Below are 19,904 nucleotides of genomic sequence, written 5' to 3' on the forward strand. Positions count from 1 at the left end.
AGACCAACTAAACCGCATAATGGTGATATTACTGTTAAATTGACTTTGAGTCACAGCTGTTTTTAGAATTCACATTAAGTTAGTAGCTTTAGTCCAATGAATGGGAAAACACTAGATGCTCTAAGTTACTGTTAAAGTTAGAAGGGTTATTCTTGTTTACTATTGGGGATGATACTGTGATGGGTACTTCAACTCATATGGAAGTCCTTGAAAAATCTCACATAAAAAGATGCAGTGGTATTATTTCTAAAGAGGGCAGGCAATTATGGATTTGGTTTTGGTTATGCTGATCATAAATTTAATCACATGGGTAACTATGAATCAATCAATGTCAGGAAAACAGTCTGCATACAGGGATTAATAGAGGCAGATGGGTGTGTAGAAAAGAGAACAGAGAGAACAAAGATATAACAGAAATACTGTGCTACCCATTCCAGCAGAAATCTGACAGCAGCTTCACCCAGTTTTACATCTGCATCATTTTGTTTCATCCTAAAGAGACAGCATACTATACAGTCACATATTGTGCACTTAAGAAGCTGCTAGCGATGATGGCAACCACTTGCTATTCTTTATCAAGGATTTTTAAAGTATTACAACAATAGCAAAATTAATACAAACTGGTCTAAAACCAGACTGTCTCATGGGTTGATCTCCAGTCCAACACAAGGACATTTCCACCTGAATCCTTCCTGGCCCTCAGGTGAGAGCATCCAATCCAACAGATTCTTCCGTGACTAACAGGAGTTGAGTTCTCACTCTCTCAACAAGCCTACTAGCAAAGCCTTTTTGACCTAGCTCTATTTTCACAAAATTCTCCAAAATCTACTACCTTTGAAATGTCAATGTTCCCGCCCCCCCTTCCAAAGAAAAAATAAATAAAATTTGAGTTATCCAGGCAGGAGAGAGAACAGTTGCACTGTACTTGCATATCTTAGAAGGAATCCCAAGTTTTTTAAAACCAGAGTTCTCAACATTTTACTGTTAGTTAAGAAATATAAACAAGACTTTTACGTATGCAACTAGGTGCAAAAAATACAGTTTTACGCAAGCTAGATTAAATTTGATACCTATGAGTATACCTATTGATACCTATGAGATAGAACACCAGTGAAGTCAGTGATCACTGACTTTCATCAGTAGAGAAAGTGTCTGATCAGGACTATATGCATCAACGAATAAAAGTTTCTGTATGACACAGGAGACATGTCAGGAAAGCAGATAGACTCAAATTCAAAAAAAAAATCTTTCCTGACATACTTTTTGAAGTTTTCTGATAAAATTTTCACAGATCCACTGATGTGGATGGCAACTTTACAGGTATGTAATTCTATAAAATAGTCCATTTGAGAGAAAAATTACTTACTGTATATATGTTAATTTCAGCTGAATGCTTGAGAAACCCATACCTTAGACATTTCAGAGAGGGAAGGGAGAGAAGGAAGTCAGAAGGGTATCCTTTAAGCACGCACTGTAAGACAACTGCAGATAGCACTAACAATTTATAGTCACTATAAAATTGCAAGAACTACCATTACCATACTTAAGGAAAATAAGACTCATGTTTTTTTAAAAAATAAAGATTGTGAAGAGCAATGAGAAAGTTCACTTAAACTCATTCTTCTTCTGCCTGAGCTTTCCATTTCATAAGAGATCAGTGAAGGGTGGCAGCTACTGGTTAAATTTAAAATAATGAAGAATTTCTGCAGCAGAGATTTTAAATTAACTGGAGCACAGCACAGACATTACAATCTCACAAATTTAACATCAACAGCATGGAAGTTGGCAGATTTGCAAAGCACAGGATAAATCAATGCCTAGGTTCCCACTTTCAACAGAGGACAGGAAAAGCTAAGCAGAGTAATTTTATTGTAGGGATGGTGGTGGTGAAAGGAGAGAATATTGCATGTGCCTGCACCCCCAGGCACAGGAAAAGGGAACAAGTCTTAGACCAGGGCCTAAGCAATAAGCAATCTGGCTTTGATGCTTGCCAGACTTACCTTCTTGTGTTACAGCAAGTCATTCGTTTGACTCAACTGCCTCTTCCTTGGGTCCCTCCCTCTTAGAAAATACACTTTTCCAACCTATTTCCCTAACACTTCTGTTAAGGCATCACACTGACTCCAGAAATCCTACAAAAAGGAGGGACAAGAGTCCCATAAACAGCTGTCCCCTTAATATTTTTCTCTGATACTCTTTGTTCTACTCATTTTCATGATCCCCATGTCACATTCATTTTGACACTCTGAATAATGTTTATATGTATATAATACACACACAGACATCTCCCACAATGTATGTTAAACACTTATATGGACATGAAAAAAGTACTGGGAATTATCTCAGATTTGTTAGGACAGTAGATAAGATGCATGCACAATTCAAAACAAAGTTACCTGGTAACTTTAATTCAGTTAGCACACTGAGCCACACCAAGCAAACAGATCTGCCCTGAATATCTTGTATCAAGAGCAACCCCCTCGCTCCTTGCTTCCCCCCATTACCACTCTCAGAAGGTGCAAAATCACTGAGAAGCCAGTTTTATCTTCCCTCCTCTTGAGATGCCTAACATTAAGTGGAAAAGATTTAGATAGATTAAAATTTATGTAATTGATGGAATAATTCACTTTAGTAGGGCAGTGTTAACTTCATCATATGCAATTTTTTTTTAATTTCTTTTTCATTTCTCAAGCAAGTTTGAGGTAACAGTAGAGAAGTTTTAACTGAGTCTACTAGTTGTATTACTACTTCTAAAAACAAAATGAAAATCTGAATGACAGTGTTCCATTTATATTCCTTCAAACAAGCAATGGATCAAATTTATCCCTGATATAGTGGAAGCAAGTGGGCCTTACCAAATATGCTTAAATTTCCGATCAACAGCAAAAAAAGTGTTTTGCTTTCTCACAACTCACAGAAAGCAAAACCTAGAAATAGTTTGACTTTGGGAGTATGCACATCCTCTGGAGGAAGAAAAGGACAGACTCCACAGCATTCAGCAATAAAATCCAACATTACTTTGATGTAAGTTATTACGGCCCTTGTAACTCAAGCATTTCATTCCACCATGTAGGTAGTATCTCAGTAGTTATTTGTTCTCACCATATTGAGCCTCAGCCAGAAGTCAATCTCCTAACCATACAAACAGCTTGTAGTCTAGCACTGCTGCTTGCTGGGGCTCCCAAGACTGTAAAAGCATCCGCTTAGCTTTAAGAAGCTGAGCCTCCAACATGCCCTCAAAATTCTGGTTCAAACAGAAGCAATACACACTGAAATATATTTTCCAGTTAAGATGCAAATGAATATATATTCTGATAACAGATAAAATTAAAGCTTCTATTCTACAGCAAGGAAAAAAGCAACAAAAATCTTTCAGTTTCTTTGGCATAGTGTCAGTTAATCTGGATTTACCAGCTTCATAGGCTAGAGAGTTTAAAAAAAGAATTACCTCTAAGGTATGTACAGCATTCAGTTAAAGGAAAAGGGGGGGGGGGCAGGGAAACAGTAAACACTGGAGTTGCTTTCTCTTCTATAGTTCTGGTATTTTTTGAAAGGTCCAAATTGGAAGAGATGCCTTTTCTCCACTGCCCCCAGCTATCCTGTGCTACTAAAGTTCTGTGGGAAGGCAATCCAGCAGAACTGTTTCTGGAAAAAAGCCACCACACCAGGAATTTATCACTGACTATGAATTTATCACTGACTACAAAAGTTTCACTAATGACTGCATGAATGTCCATATTGCTAAGATTCTCTTTTTGACCTTCATCCAAACTTCAAAAAAAATCATTTTCATGCCATGAACTGAGAGCTTTGCGAGTCAGATGAGAATAATAAAGGCATCAACACAGACAAGTACTCCACTTTAGTTTCACTCTTCTCACTTCAGTCTATTAAGTTATTCCAGGGGTACAATCATCTCTTCAGAATTTTTCAAGGTTCCTGTTTATTCCTCTAAAATGTGCAAGTAAGTGGACAAAGGTATCTCTGAACTACCTTTTACCTTAGATTTGTTTTCAAGTTACAAGTCTGGAAAGAGCTATTTAGCTTTTAATGACTTAAGAACAGCTAAACTATATTAGGTTGTATTTTTGGATAGTATTTTCACTATCAGTTATGTAATTAGGATAGCAAAAATAAATCCAAAGTTGTATTGTATTTCTAGATTTTGCTAGGGCCAAAAAATCTTGACAAGGAAGTCAAAAGAGGAGTTTTTCTATCTTTGTGACTAGACAATTAAGTTTAAGATGTATAGCTATTTTTCATATCTAGTCACTAAAACTGTTAATCAGAAGCACACAGGAAAGAACAGAATCTAACGTCAGATTATATTCCATGAACTCAGAACCCTGGAAGAACAAATACTAATGAGACATTTCTTAAAGTAGTTTAAATGTTAATATTCCTTCAGCAGCCCTTACATACAGTAAAACAAACTAAGCTGCATTTGTAATAAGAAACAGGCAGGCAATAGCCTAAAATACTCATTTTCCTCTATTCTACTGTGTGGAAAAACAACCTTGTCAGACTTGCAGCAAAAAGACATGTGAGAGCAATGAATCCTAAAGAGCAGTGTAGGAAGGGAAGAAATAATGGCATTCATATCTGTCACAAAATAGCTTGGAAAGGTCCAAAAGCAATTGATAACCATTTTTTGTTTAATCCCTCCAGTTCTTTGATAATCTCTGTACAGAGGCAGTCTTTCTTTTGCAAGCTGTATCTAAAATGCTCCATGCAACGGCACTGTGCATCAGTCAGACTGCTCTTACACTGTTCATGCAAATATTAATGGAAAACAAAGCAGCTTAACTGTTCAGCTTGAACTTCTGCTGTTACTTAGCACAGCAACTTAACACACAGTAATATAATAAATTACATTTGCTCCCATCCCCCAACAATTTTCTTGAATTTAAAAGACAATTTCCTCTTCTTGAATAACTTAAGTTTCAGCAATCAAATTAATGATCTTTAAAACGTAGAGAATTCACCCCAGGAGCTCACAAAATCCAGTCTTCATCAGACAGGGACAGTACCTACAGTCTTCAGAACCTAGAGCTGCAGTAAAAGTGGGGGGGGGGGGGGGGGGGAACACTACTATAACAGAACAAGCACTGCTCTCTCCAGAGTAAGAGCACAGAGCTGCCTTGGGATCCAGAAAAGCTGCTTGTGAGCCAAAACTGTGCTCTGCTTTATGAGCAGGCAAAAAGAAGGCAAAAAGAAGGCACAGCAGAGCTCTCTCTTCCAGGGACCCAGAGGAGGAAAAAGGCTCCACCAGGACAAAGGTTTTTGGTTTACTGCAATTTTCAGAACACAAATCTACTGCAATCAGGCACATTTTCTTTGTCACATTGCACAAATACTCTAGAATTAGTTCATGGTCTCCAAGATCACTGGTTCACTGTTTTCCTTCACAAAACTATTTTCAGTGTATGAAAAGCTACTGCCACTGTCAAATGAGTAACCGGACCAATGGATGCTGACTGAACAAGATGAGAATCAAGCCAAACAAGATGGGGCCACTTTGGTGTTGTCACTGAGGCGTAGATGGTAAGGAATAACACACTGCTAGCACACTAAGTCTTTGAGGTTAATCGTATTGTTTGGTGAGATAAAAGGATCATAAGAAAGCAGTGGTAGAAGTTCCAAACACATCAGTGCCTTCAAACAATTGACACACTGAACCACTCTTTTTCCTGATATGAAAGCATAAGACTGCCCAAAAATCAACACACTGTTCTCAAGTTTGGTTAGATCAATAATTCAGTTACCATCATGAAATCCTTCAGCATCATTGACTGCTGTCACTGTAGGAAGAAGGAACCAGAAGGAGAGGGTTTGCACTAGGACATGCTGGAAGCAAAGCATTTGGTCATGTAGAGCACTGAAGCTATAGAGTGGTAATCTTACATTGGCTTAAGTTCATAAAACACTGACTAGTTCAATATGCAGTGTAAATGCAATATTTTCTTATTTGACATTAAGTGTGATTTTGTGCACTCTATCAAGTCTCATCATTGCCTATGGCAAAAACTTCTGCTCTGAGAGCTGTATTTCATAGGTACATGGCAATAAGAGACAAAGAGCATTTGGCAGTAAAAGGACAGGCCCTCATCCCTTTTGATTTTGGGATCAAAAAAAAAGAAATAGAAGGATAAGATGAAAGAATAAATTAATTGTTTCAACTGGGATAGTCAGCAATTACATGGTAAACAGATACAGTACTTAAAAATAAGTATTCTTAGATAAAAGTTTAACTGATGTTTTTTCAGATCATCTTTGTGTTAGAGAGCAAATACTCAACCAGTCCTAGTTTTGCTTAAGTACTTTGACAAAATTCAGTTACCACAAAGAATAAATTTCTCAGCAACTTGTTCACAGTAGGAAAAACAACGAACCGTATGTTCCCTGTTTATGAGTCACCTGGAATTTGTCTCTACTGTATTTTCGTATCAAAAGAAGGGTTCCTGCCTTGGCACCAAGGTTTTTCAGCAAATTGTTCCTGTAATGCTTCTTACCAGTTTTCCTTCATTACCCTCTATCAGCTTTAACCTTCCACTTGCTTTCTTTACATCTTCATACAGAAACAGTCAAACCCTCTTGTTTCTCACCACATTGAAGAAGTCCACTTCACCTTTCTCTTCATCTCCAAGTTACTAATTTTTGTATGTATTCTATCTGTGAATATCCTTTTTATTCTAGAAGGCTTGGTAATTGCCACTCCTTTCATTTCTAGCTTAAAAAACCCTGCAAACATTAACTTTAATATTAAGAAATTGTCAGTTGCCAGTCAGTTCTGAAAGCTTTTACACTTATTATGCAGAAATAAACACACTGAACTCACTATCACAATGTTCACTTTAACTGCAGACATCTCAAGGTAGAAATTACACTTTCATCAACACCAGGAGTATTAGAACTCATGTATGGAACAAGAAAAATAACCAGACTGAATAAACTTTCATTTCATTATCACCATCTACTGATTTTTCAAACAATTCATGTTTCCTTCCAGACTGCTATAGCAACATGCTGAATTTCCAAAAAGAATCATTAGTCCACACCACAAGATGAGATTTAGTTTATTTCATTTGTATCAAGGAATTGAATTAAACTCCTAGAAAGGTAAACAAATTAATTTTATATTCATAATCAACAAATCAATTTGAATCATCCCACTGAGCACTACAGGAGCTATAAAACCTCTTTAATTCACTTCGAGTATGCTGTTACCACGCCAGCAAGTCCCTCCCCTTTTTATAATTTACAACCTAGTAAATGCTACAGAATTTAGGAATAGCTGCATTTATACTGAGCCATTACTGGAAGTAACAGATCTCCTTTTCCTTGATTTATTCACACCACATGGATGCCAAACAGGCTCTGAAACTCCTTCTAGGGCAGGACACCCAGACCTCATCCCTGACAGGCCTCCAGAGCAGTTTGTTTATCAGATCACTAAAGGCACTGCTCTAGGATGGCTCCGACTCCTGCGTCCCCAGCAACAAACCTTGCTCTGTCATGCCACTTCTCAAAGCAATGGCAAAACTTTGCCACAGCAAGCATGTAGGGTGCACTGTTTAAAACACACCAACAGATCACACACTGTGCATGGAGAAACGATGCCCTTCACAGCTTGCTACACAGGCTGATGTAGGCAGGCATAGGTATACAGGTTCACACAGTAAACGTCAACCAAGGGATTATGCCACCTACTGTGCCATGGGAATGGGTTCTGACTGCTGGAAAGGAGCAGTCGTGCCTGGACTGGGTTACTTCACTAATGAATATGACAGAGGGAAGAGGAATGATCTTTGGAGCATGCTGGAAGTACCCAGCTATATCAGTATTACCCTTGGGTATTGCTGACAGATCAATTTAAAGAAACATTTACTGACTGCTCAACCTCTTGCTTGGGTTGCACCAGTGGAGACTAGCAAAGACAAAGTATCATGTGTTAGCTGCGCCAGAACTAGTTATCACCTCATTTGTAAAAGACACTTTTTGTGTAAAAGACATGGTTTATACCCCAGAAAAGTCACCTCAATGATTGTAGTTTCAACCAAGTTATCCAGCAGTTATCAGGACTCCACTCAAAAGCAAGTTACTTTATTTTTGAACTTGTAGGACAAAATCAGATTTCAGGACATTGTCTAAAAATCTGACAAACAGAGCAACAAAATACACACTACACAGTATGTACAGAAGTACTAGGTCAACATCTGTGTGACAAGTAAAACTGGAATTTTCTTATCCATAGGTGATTAAAATTACTTACCATAAGACATATATTTAACAAAACAATTTAATGAAAATATTCAGGCAACAGATATATGCTACTATAGTTAAGAAAAGTATCTGATCAAAGACCAGCAATCTGTTTATTAAGATCCAGTTAGTTATTTCTGTAAATATTACCTCTTTTTATGAACAGGAACTACGTTCCCTACATGGCAATTGAATGAACTGGTAGCGCTCAAAACATTCAAAACTATATAGGAGCCAAGAAACAAAAACACTTTGCTCCCCTATTCCTTTGCAGAAATATCTGAATAGATATTAACACAAGATAAAGTCCTATCCTTATTATATGTTTGAAATAGAAGTACCATAAACAAGCAGGGTTTACTAAATACTTAGAGAATGCTTGCTCTATTTCAAAATATTTACTCAGGTATGCAAAACGTCTTGTCGTCTTACCTAACCAGAACTTTCCGGGTTCATCCCAAAGCAGTTTGTTTAAACACCAAATACAACGCCATTTAGTAGATACTGATATTTCTTACTCTCTAAGAGGTTTTATATTTAGAAAGAGAATACATACTAAGCTATACACCTGCTTAAACTAGTAAACAATGTTTACTAGAGCAGCGGGAAGTAGTAATGCCATACTTAATTGCAAACAAATAGTTCTTTAGGAAGATAAGCAACATACATGTAAGATGACTGTTTAGAACAAAGTTGCAGATTGGCCAGCTAGATTTTGAAGCATCAGTTTTAATCATTACTTAACCTGCTTTGTGTGAAGTTTCATCATGTGACCACCAACGTGCCACACCTCTGCCTTATGAGCATAGTAGTTTATAAGCTCCAAGGCATCTGACACCAGATGTGGTAAGGTTTTCTTCTTTTTTAAATTGTCTTCATTAAGATTTCAGGTGACATAAGCAGATCAGCATGATTATCAAGTTTCAACTAAGAAGGTTAATCGCTATTGTGCCACAGGCATTCTGTTTAGGAATAGTTCTTGTTCAATACAAGATTCTCATAGAATATTAGCTATATTTTCAAATGTGAAAGATATTTGACTAATGATTAATACTGTTGGATATGAACATTTACTCTGTGCTCTAATCAAGTTCTTAATAGGAGCAAACAGCCAACTACTTTGCAGTAAAATTGGTACTTACATGAGGTATCATTCAATGACATGCATTTTCAGAATATGATTTACTTACCCACAACCTGAAATCATCTGTCTGTCCCTCCCAGTACTTCTCCTCCACAGTGAGGAAGCTAACATGACATTCTGTGCAAGGTGGAGACTTCAATAACTAGGTAAACATCACCCATTTTCTTCCTGAGAAACCTGAAAACGTTGTCTCATATACAAGTCAGGGGATCACTGAGCCAGAAACTTTTAGAGATTAGATAGACTCATTAGGCTCAAGGACCTGTATAGAGCCATGCAGGACATCAAATTAAACCACTATTTCAGATTCCTGCTATGTAAATAGTTTCCCAAGGTTACAGAACTGTTTAGATAGTTGAATTTTATAAAATAGAAAGGATCCCTTACAAGATCTAGATTTGGGTCCTATCTGTAAGGGTTGAGTCCATGCAAGTGATTTGAAAATTACAACGTTCATCTTGTAGCACTCAAGAGAAGCAGTATTCTTCAAATTTAGATTCAATGAAGATTCTAAGGAGCAGAGGACAACTGTTCAAACTTATTTTCATGCTAAGTAAAGGCAGGAGTTTGTCAGAACCATTGAGGAAATAGCAGATTTTCCCCTTTTCCTGTGAGCTTAGCTCTAAATTCACACTAATTCACAAATCATAGAAGTAAACTGGTCATAGCTGTTAGAGAAAAGGTCCCTAAAAAAGCTTCCATTAGATTCCAGTAATAGAACTGTACTAGCTTTTATTCCAATTTGATCTTTAAAATTCTAAGGTGTACCAAAATGGAGGATAAAAAAAACCCAAAAAACTCACATTGTAACATAAGGTCACCAAATATATAATTATCAGTAAAAGTAATCTGAGCTCTAGAGTGGCCTATTAAGATCCATTTAGGTGGCAAAGAGACCATTTGCAACCAAACTTGAGGTAAGATGGGCATCTAAGAATTTGGTGCTCAAAATTTACAGGAATTCCATCACAACTGATCACTACATGACCACGTATGCTTCAGCTGCAATGACTTTTTCCAGAAAACTTCCCAAAGGCCCTGGGAGTTTTATTATTATTCATAGACAGCCATGACACTGCCCAAGCTGTGCAGTCTTTCTGCAGAACAAAGTCTAAGATTTAAACCAGCAGGACATCTATTTCCAAGCACGGCCAATCCTTTCCTGGTAGAAAATTAATTCCTATATAAGCCTTGGTTCTCAGACATTCAGAGCTCTCCACATCTAGCTTGATAAAGCAGTGATAGGAAACTCCTGTATGTTCCATAGAAGAAAAAGAACAAATATTGACATGGAAGGGACATACACCATGTTGTTGATAAAGCACATGGAAAATGGAGTACCCAGAAGCTAAGGTACCCAGAAGAAATTATGTTAAGCCAATAGAAATTGCTCCTAACTGCAGACTAACTCTGAATTTTAGTCACACAGAAGTTAGTCAAAAATCATACCTAGTGCAAAAGCTGAATATGATGATCTCCTAATCTCAAAGTGAATTAGCCAAGTAGCTGCTTAAAGACTCAGTTCTTGTATACAAAGAACTTGACAGAGCTATAGAGTATCCCTTATTTCCTGTGCTTCTTTTCATTGTCATGGAAAACATCATGCATCCTAATAAACACCTACATGGCAGCATACTCCACAGTAAGTCACATGTTGGAGAAAACATGACTAGCATTCTAGTGGACTTTACTGCTTAAGTCATTACATCTTGAATTTTCTTGAAACCAACTAGAAGATCAGAATCAATTTCACTTCCATTAATGTAGGAAAACAGGAGCCTCTTCACAGGATTCTTGAATATGGTACAGTACATTCTTTCAGGCTTTTTGTGCCGACAACCAGAGCAAGCAGATTAGTGGAAACGAACAGGCACAAGTAGTAGAATTGTAAGAACACATGTCAAAAGTGATTTACTTCACCAATACTTCACTGTTAAGTGTTGACCATTTAAAGGTCATTCTTCAGTCTTCAAAACTAACAGAAGATCTCATTATATATACTGTTACAAGAATAGTTTCAAGATTAACTGTGGATTCAAGACTATATTGCACTGTTTACAGAATATCAGGAGTGGCATAAGAGTTATTTAAAATGAATTTCCAGACTTAAACTCTAGAACAGAGGAACAAACTAAGACTGGCATAGCTACGACTTAGGGTCGCCCCCGCCCACCGCCTTCTTCCTCCTCCTCCTCTTTCGAGCACTTCCTGTCTGGATAAACAGGCACTGCTGTAGCAAAAGGTAGCCTAATTCACCTATAATAATATTTCCCTTCTGCCAACCCAAGTATTTGCACAGCTCAGTAGTCAGCTAGGTTATGGCACGCATTTGGCTCACTGAACAGTCAAAGGTTTGTGCTGCAGTAATGGTAACAGGAAAAGCAGTTCCCACGTTCTGCTGTCTCTGCTTATTTTTGGTGGTGGTGTGGGGGTCAGTTTACAACTCGATGATCAAGATGTTGGCAGCAGAGCCATGGAGGCAGACAAAATAGCACCTGTGAACAATCTGCAAGTATATGGAGGAAGAAGAAAAACCTGAGAGGAACTATGTATGCCAAGTTCCTCCCTCTTTAGTCATGTAAAAATCATTAGTCAAAAATAGTCATGCTGACTGCCTAAGTCAACTAGCTTGATATCTGTAGTTAAAAAAAAAAAAACTAGAAGATATTGGAAGCGTCATGATATGCTTGTATCTGGCAATTCAGCATGATCTATTGCATGCTTAAACAGTGTCTCCCTAAATTAAATCTTTTAACGATGACCGGCATTCACCAATACTGGCCACCAGAAAAATATGTCCAAATACAGTGTCTTGCCAGAAGCATATTTGTGACGCAGTTCCAGGAAAAAAAAATCAATATAGTATTCAAACACAGTTCCACTACCTTACAGAAGGAAGCAAACAACATTAATACTATTACCAGGGCTCTGTAGAGATGCAGAGCCCAACACTGCACATGCAAGGCTCAGATGGAACAAAACTGCAGGTCCCTCTCCTCTAAACTTCCCATTCTGAGCACAATACTCAAAGTGCTCAGTTGTGGACAAAAATCTAAGATACAGTAGAACAGGGAAGAAACTTACTATCAGAATAGGTACAAAAACAAAAAAAGTAAAATTTAATTTTTAATAGTGCAGTGTTTCCACACACATTGCACCTTATCTTTAAGGCTGAACACATTTGAGAAAGCTCTCCAGGGAAGACAGTATGAAACCCTGAACTAGAAAGCATGCTCTTGCAGGACTTTCTCTGCAGAAGGTTTTCACATAAGTAAAGCCTTTAAACATACATTTTACCTAGCATGGTATCTTAAGAAAAAAAGGGAACATACTGAGTTCTCTTGCTCACTCTTTTTTTCCCCCTCCTCTATTTAAATAATACAGAATAGTTTGTCCCCTTATCCATTGTGACAGTTTCCTGTTTCTATCACTATAACCCCACACATGCAGAAGCCTAAGATTTCAGAGCTTCTAAATATACAGCATCCATTTTCTCTTGAGAGAATACAGGGTTGTCTCAGGAACAAAAGGCACATTGTTAAAACCAAAGCACACTGAAATTCCATATATAAAGGACAACCAAACCATGCCTGCCATGAATAAGAGTTCCAAGTCTGATCTCAGTCTCTTCAGGTATCTCCACCTCCCTTACTAAATGCCTTAAAGTATGATCTCTCAAAGAGAAGAGCCATGATCCCTTGACACTTGCTGTAGGCCCAAACAGCTTCAAAAAAAAAAGTGGGAAATTGTAGTTAAAAACTGAGTGGGAAATTGTAGTTAAACATAACTGAAAAAAGTAAGTTTCTAGTCTATAAAAAAAAGTTCATATTGTTTAATTAGCCACTGAATTAGCCACTGATCTGGAATATACTGAAAAGTCATGAGCTTCACTAAAAACACATCCCAGGAAACTATACTAATGAGAAACTATTAATAAATCAGTATTATATCACTAGGTAATGCTCCTCTTTGCAGTACACTGATGCATAGGCATAGATTTGAACCGTTTTGATTTAAAGAGCAATCAGCTAAGAGCTTTAAATCAAATTACAGTCTTATAAGACAGCAATAAGAAATATTTTCCAGTGAACCTTCCATGAAAGGTCTTGCTCCCAGGTTAGTTCTAACTTCTACTTACTTTTACTCATTGCTACAATTAAAGGCATTGCCCTTCCCTGATTAGAACTGATAGTTACATTGCTACAAATTATTACAGTCTCCATGGCTTTAAGACTACGTATTTCCTCAAGTATTGGTATGAAATCTGGTTACAAGTCCTGCAAGGTAGTGGGCTTGGGATAGGGCAGACATTATTTGGGAGAAACACATCACAAGAACACATGTACAAGACATTCATCTGATGTTTGTCTTCAGACAGAGTAAAAACAATCAAGATGAAGGAGAAAGATTCTAATTTTCAGCAGAGCCAGCACTTCACCAAAAAAGGTGGTCTATACAATCTTTATAATACATGGCATCATAGAAACAGATCAACTGCAATCATAAGGCATTTTTAATACCATTATTAAATCTGCATGGAGGCCAATCACCATGTCATTCAGGAGACTGGTTATACATTGCCAGGCCAGAAGAGCTGTTTCAGTTTTCCCATGCTTATTTCATGGTCATAAAGCCACTGTGACAGAAGATAATTTAAGCACTGTAGAAGTCTCCACATGTTATTGCCTGACAGTTTTCTATTAAGCATTTCATGCTGATTCGCATGAAATCCATCCATCTCGATATTTACACCTTACCCATTCAGCAATTTTTCAGATAATCAAGTTTTGCAGGTGTTACCTATAGTAAGTAATTTTGAGCCATATTTGTTATACTCTATACACTGTCACAGAAGACAGTGTAAACTACTCTGCTGCCATAGCTTTCTGACCTCAGTAAGTGCCTCATTTTACCCTTGAGTTAGCAAAACGACCATGAATTCCAGTAACACTGAACTACTGCCAAGAAGCCATACCTTCTGCTGCATTACCTACAACATTTCTGTGTTAGAGAAGCACAGCTGACATAAGGGACTGTTCTAAGATGAAGTTTTGGGAGAGCTAAAGCTGCATCATTAGTCTGTATGGGAAAGAAACAGCCAGGTTGAAGAACTTGAGTGAAGTCAAATTCAGCTGTTGACCATGCTTCTGGCTCCTAGCTATACAGTATTAGACATTAACAGCTTTACAGCACTGCATTGCTACCCAGCTAGAGAGAGAAAACTGAAATTAAGGACTAAACATTGGTGGCTTGGAAAGATCAAAAAAAAAAAAAAAAGGTAATGAACTAAGAAACGAATTCTTAAAAGTACTTACACATAGCAGTTTCCACAGCAAAATTCATCTATCCCTATGTGCAAACAAACTTTTCACATTTCATTTTAAAGCTCCAAACTGGTTTTGGAAATGTAATTACATTCTAGAGTTTAGAATCAGCATGATTTCTCAATTCTCCTGCATCTCTACTATCTTCTCTTTAGAATGGCATCCTACATCACGAATATGTTTTAAAGGCATTTGACCCATTCTTCAAGAACTGTAAGAGTAGCAGACCAACTAATAACAGCCATTTTCCCCTCAACTGCCACCCCTCCATATTTCTAGGCAACTACAAGCCTAATAAGTGCATCCTAAAATATTCATTTTCCCACAATATTCTCTAGCCAACTTAAGAACCCTAGTATTCTAATTCTGCCAGCTCAAACTGACAGATATATCATAACCATCTTTAAGATAACATACTAAATATAGTCCAATAAAAGTAAAGAGTAGCTAGTCTCTATAAATACACCTTGATTAACATGACATGACAGAGACAAGCACGGCTTACAGAAGCTTTTACTTGATAATGCCTTCATCATTCAGCAAGAGCAAAAGGAAGAGCTAGTGAGGTAAATCTGGACATTTGTCACAGCATAAAAGGCCACTAAGGAATGTAGTTAAGGGGAAACGGCTCATTAATAAATCAGGACTTGATCCAGGAGATTAAATTTAAACAGAATACCAGATTCTCAACCTCACCAGCATTCTTGCCCATGCAGCCTCCATGCTGCATCTAGGATGAAGTGTATTTATCCTAGCCTGAGCAATGACTACACTGTAATCCACAAATATTAATCCCAGACCCCTCTGCGCCTCACTGAACTAGAAAAAGTTCCAAGGATCAGTAAAATAAGGTTGCAGTTTTCAACGTGCTATTTTTTCTGGTTTGTGCACATTAAGGGAATAATCTGGACTACTAACACACATTCTGTGTTTACTTAAGATTTATTTCTTCAAGGTTTAATATAATCAAACTTCTGCTCAGAAAAGTCTAACTGCTCAATACTAGTAAATTTTGTATTCCTCAGTATTGGCAATACAAACAACTCACATTACAAACCAGGAAGATACTGAGGTCTTCCAATTTACACAAAAATCAATGTTTTTCCTGCTGAATAACACTATATTCAGTGTTGTCAACCCAACACAAGGCCTGCACAAATAAATGTGTTTATCACCTAACAGTTATTAATGATAAGAATTTCTCTTTATGCAACAGAGATGAGGAACTGGGAAAGAGGGGAGTGCTCAGGTAGAAAAGGAAAAATGGACATCCTATGCTCGACCATCTGGTCTGCACAGTCCCTGAGGTCTGACTCATTCACCTTTCCCTGTGAGATAAGAGAGAAACCCCAAAACGTATGAAATACAACACAAATGAGAATTGCTCTAAAACTACCAGACCCTATACATCATTGTGAAGTTTCAGGTTTCTCAAAATAAATGTTTAACAGCAGCACAGTCTCAGAGAGCAGACACCTACAGTTTGGTATTCAGCATATACACAGCACAATTAGCTTGCTTACCTCATGGCATTCAAGGAGCTGAACAGGCTGAGCTACACTGACAGAACATAATAATAAATAACTAAATAAGAAATAAATAAGCCATGCTATTTTGGCAAGCCATTTCCTTTCTCTCATCACAAGTCTTTTGTGCTCTAATTATTGGAATAGGTAAACTCTTCACAGAGTCAGGTACTACAAGCTCAATTTACAAGCTTATGAATGATAGTAGCACCTATTAAACAGTGAGTAAAGTACACTGACCCTTGTGAGGCTGAGTACGTGGATTATCAAACATTTCACTGTGCAACTCACTTCTAGAGGGTTCAATTTAAAGAATTTAGTAGAATATCACAGTATCTTTTTTTCCCAAAAAACTACAGCATTGAGTCTAGTATCTTCCTCTCTAAACACCCTGAAATCCATGGACAACTGCATTTAGATGCTAACAGGAAATGGCTTTTGAAATAGAATCTGTGTTCTGAACATTAGCAAATGACCCATTCTTAACTGAGTGATTCACAGAGCTGGTGTTTATCCTGGCTCCGATGCACGCACTCACAGTTAAATAGCAGACAGATTATTAGCAGCAAATACCTACAGTTCTGATTTTGTCATTCTTCTTAAAAGATTGTTTGTAAAGAAATTCTATATTGCAATATTCCCAACATGTACTGCCTAAAAACTCTTCAAAATATTTGCCAACAAGTTTTGCCTTCATGATCTACATGGGTAAGATACTGCTTGAAGAGTATTTTACAAAAACTTCATACTATTTCTCCAATTATTTTTTATAGACATTTAGTATTTAGGAGCATTTCCTACTCCCTCTGCACACAGATACCGTTTTGTACTGTTTGTTAAGAAGCTACCCCACTCCAGAAGTACCAGAGCTTGTGAAAAAGAATCTTTCCTTTTTATAACCTGGGTTTTGCTTCTAGAAGTGCTAAATTCTAGAGAAAGTAAAAAGCTTGTTACTCTTCAACAATTCCTCAGTATTAGCAATAAGATGTACCTAACTAACATATCTACAAACATAATATCAATTTGAAATAAACAAGATGTTTTCCATTATTTGAATTAAATAAGCTGTATAATTCTGTGTCTGCTTAGCTGTTTTAAGAGTATATCCCATAAATACTATATGGTCATTTAGACTTTTGAAAAGCCACATTATCACCTTCTTGAATATTGTCTCTATGTAGACAGCTGCAAGCTAAGAACAGCTTGGACTTATTCTGTTTGTACTTTTCTTCCATTAAAAGAAAACAAAATAAAACAAAACCCAGTAGAATAATAGCTAGTCTAGGTAGTCATTCCTTCCTACATCTTGTCTGGTGTGCCCGTGTGACTAGGATGGAGCCAAGGACCCAGCTCTTGCTGCCCTGCAATTAAGAAAGTTAGTACTTCAAGAAATCAAACTCTCTTTAATAGCTTCTGAGGGGGAGAAAAAAAATGTTTTTCATTTCCCAATTAGTATACCAATTTCACAAATTTCTCAATGATGAAAAATACAAGACTTAAGCACATGCTTCAACATTTAAGAACTATGACTTATATGAATAATTTAATAAAGTCTTAGAAACTGTTAATACATTAAGGATCTGCCTCCACCTTGCAGTTAACCAAATCATGACCGAGTTTCTGCTGCTTTTGAATATGGATGAGTTTCCACTCCATTCAGGGATTATCAGGCAAGCACGGTAGCAGGTTTTGCTTCATCAATCAACTATAAAAATTACTAAGAATAAAACTATGGGAAGTTTTCACGAGTATCTAACTCACTCTGATATCTGCTAAGTTAGGTACAATTCGTTTCCTTTTAAGAAGTTTCTCCATTCTATTTTCTCTTAAACCTCAAATGAAAGAGCCAGGTTACCTAGGGGACCTGCTATAAAGCAGATTTCTGTAACAGAAGCCTTCTTCACTATATTGAGAAAACGCACGTTTATTCTATATTCTCTGAAGACTCCGTAGGAGTTAAAGCAAGTCTTCGCTGCTCCGGAGTCCCACCAAGCCACACTGAGCCCGCAGCAGGTGCTCCAGGGCTGACCATCGCTAGGAGGGCAGGGGAGATTCCCCCAGGTGGGATGCGGAAGCCGCGGCGGCTCTCCGAGCGGCGCCGGCGGGCAGCGCCTCTGCAGATCCCGGCGCGCCCCGCACGGAGTTGCGCCCAGCACCACCACGCGCAGGGTTCCCGCGCACCGCGCCGCGGAAGCCGCCGGCCTCCCGCGGGCAGCCGCTGCCCCCGCCCGCCCCGCCGAGCGAGGTCCTTACCCCATGGCGGCCGGCGGCGCCGGGCACCGGCGGTGCCGCGTCCCCGGGGCGCTCCTCGCCGCGCCTCGCCTGACCGCGCCGGCAGCTCCGCAGCCCCGTGGCGGCGGGCCGCTGCGCTGGGCTCGCCGCGCCGCGCAGGCCCGGGGGGCCGCGCCGCCGGGCCGAGCGGGGCCGCCCGCGCCCTAGGCAGCGCCCCCCGCGGGCCACGCTCCCATGGCCGCCGGCCCCGCTCGGCGCCCGCAGGTAGCGGCTGCGGCTCCGGCGGGCGGGTCCCCTCCTGCGGGGAGAGGTGGCGGCTCCGGGCTTCTCCGCGCGGAGCTGGCTGCGGCGCTTCTCGCCGGGGACTGCGCGGCCGCCGAGCGCCTCAGAGGCGGAGCGGGATGGGGCTGGCGGTGCGCGCAGAGCTCCACGCCGCCGCTCCCCTTAGCACCCCCGCCGGCAGCGCGGCGGGCACCGACGCATTTCCCCGAGGAGGCAGAGCGAGCTGCTGCACCGGCGCTGGCATCAGGATCCCGGCGTGCGGCGGCTGGCGGCGGGCTGCGGCCGCGCGTCCCCGCAGGCACCGGGGGCCGCGCTCCCCCGCTCCGCCCGCCCCCGGTTGCAGAGATGCGGGGCGCCGCTCCCCCTTGCCGCGGCGGCGGCTCGGCTGCTCGCCGTCACGCCTGCTGCTGCGGCGAGCGGGCGGGCATCGTCCTGGGGCGCGGCGGGTCCCTCTCGACCAGCGGGCGGGGCCGCGGCCGCCGAGCTCCGCGCTGCTGTGCGGTGGGGCCGCGAGCTCTGCCCCGCCGGAGGCACCGGAGGAAGGAGGGATGGAGGAAGGGATGGAGGGGGGAGCGCCGCGTCAGGCGGTGCCCAGCTGCTCCGGCGCCCCTGAGCCGCTTCCCCTGCCCGCTCGCATCCCCGCCTCCGCCTCACACCTCCGCCACCGCCTGCCCGTCCCCTCGCGGCGGGCAGGCGCAGCCGCCGCCGCGCTCAGCCCGCGCCGCTGTCCCGCTTCTGCCGCGGGAAGGGAGGAGAGGGGAGGGGAGGGGAAGGGAAGGGAAGAGAAGCGCCGCGCTCGCCTGCAGCCCCGCGGCACCCTACAGCCCCCCGCGGCCGCCGCACGCAGCAGCCCCGCTCCTCCTCGCGACGGCAGCAGCCCGCTCTGCCTCCATCCTCCGCCCGAGGAGCTTTAAATAGCACACGTCACCGCGCTCCCTACGCACCGGCGTCACCCACCGCTCCCGGCGCTGACGTCACCGGGGTGCGGGGGATGATGTCAGAGTGCTCCACGCCGCCGGAAGCGCTTCCATAATAGGCAATGGCGGCGGGGAGGGGGGAAGAGGGGAGGGAGGGCTCGGGGCCCGGCGCCACCGCCTCCGTGCGCCCCCCCGGGGCGCCGCCGCCGCCGCCCGC

At 40.8% G+C, this 19,904-nt stretch overlaps 1 protein-coding gene across 1 annotated transcript in view; it reads right to left on the bottom strand.

The window, feature by feature from the left end:
• The window catches only part of HOMER1 (homer scaffold protein 1), an 89,254-nt gene extending 70,679 nt beyond the window's left edge, over positions 1 to 18,575 (bottom strand). Inside the window, exon 1 of the mRNA XM_062599264.1 lies at positions 18,510 to 18,575. Coding sequence (XP_062455248.1) covers positions 18,510 to 18,514 — 5 coding nt within the window. The 5' untranslated portion in view covers positions 18,515 to 18,575. The remainder of the gene's footprint in view (positions 1 to 18,509) is intronic.
• Positions 18,576 to 19,904: the final 1,329 nt, after the last annotated feature.

The sequence above is a fragment of the Rhea pennata genome, chromosome Z (assembly GCF_028389875.1).
Source record: "Rhea pennata isolate bPtePen1 chromosome Z, bPtePen1.pri, whole genome shotgun sequence".
NCBI lineage: Eukaryota > Metazoa > Chordata > Aves > Rheiformes > Rheidae > Rhea > Rhea pennata.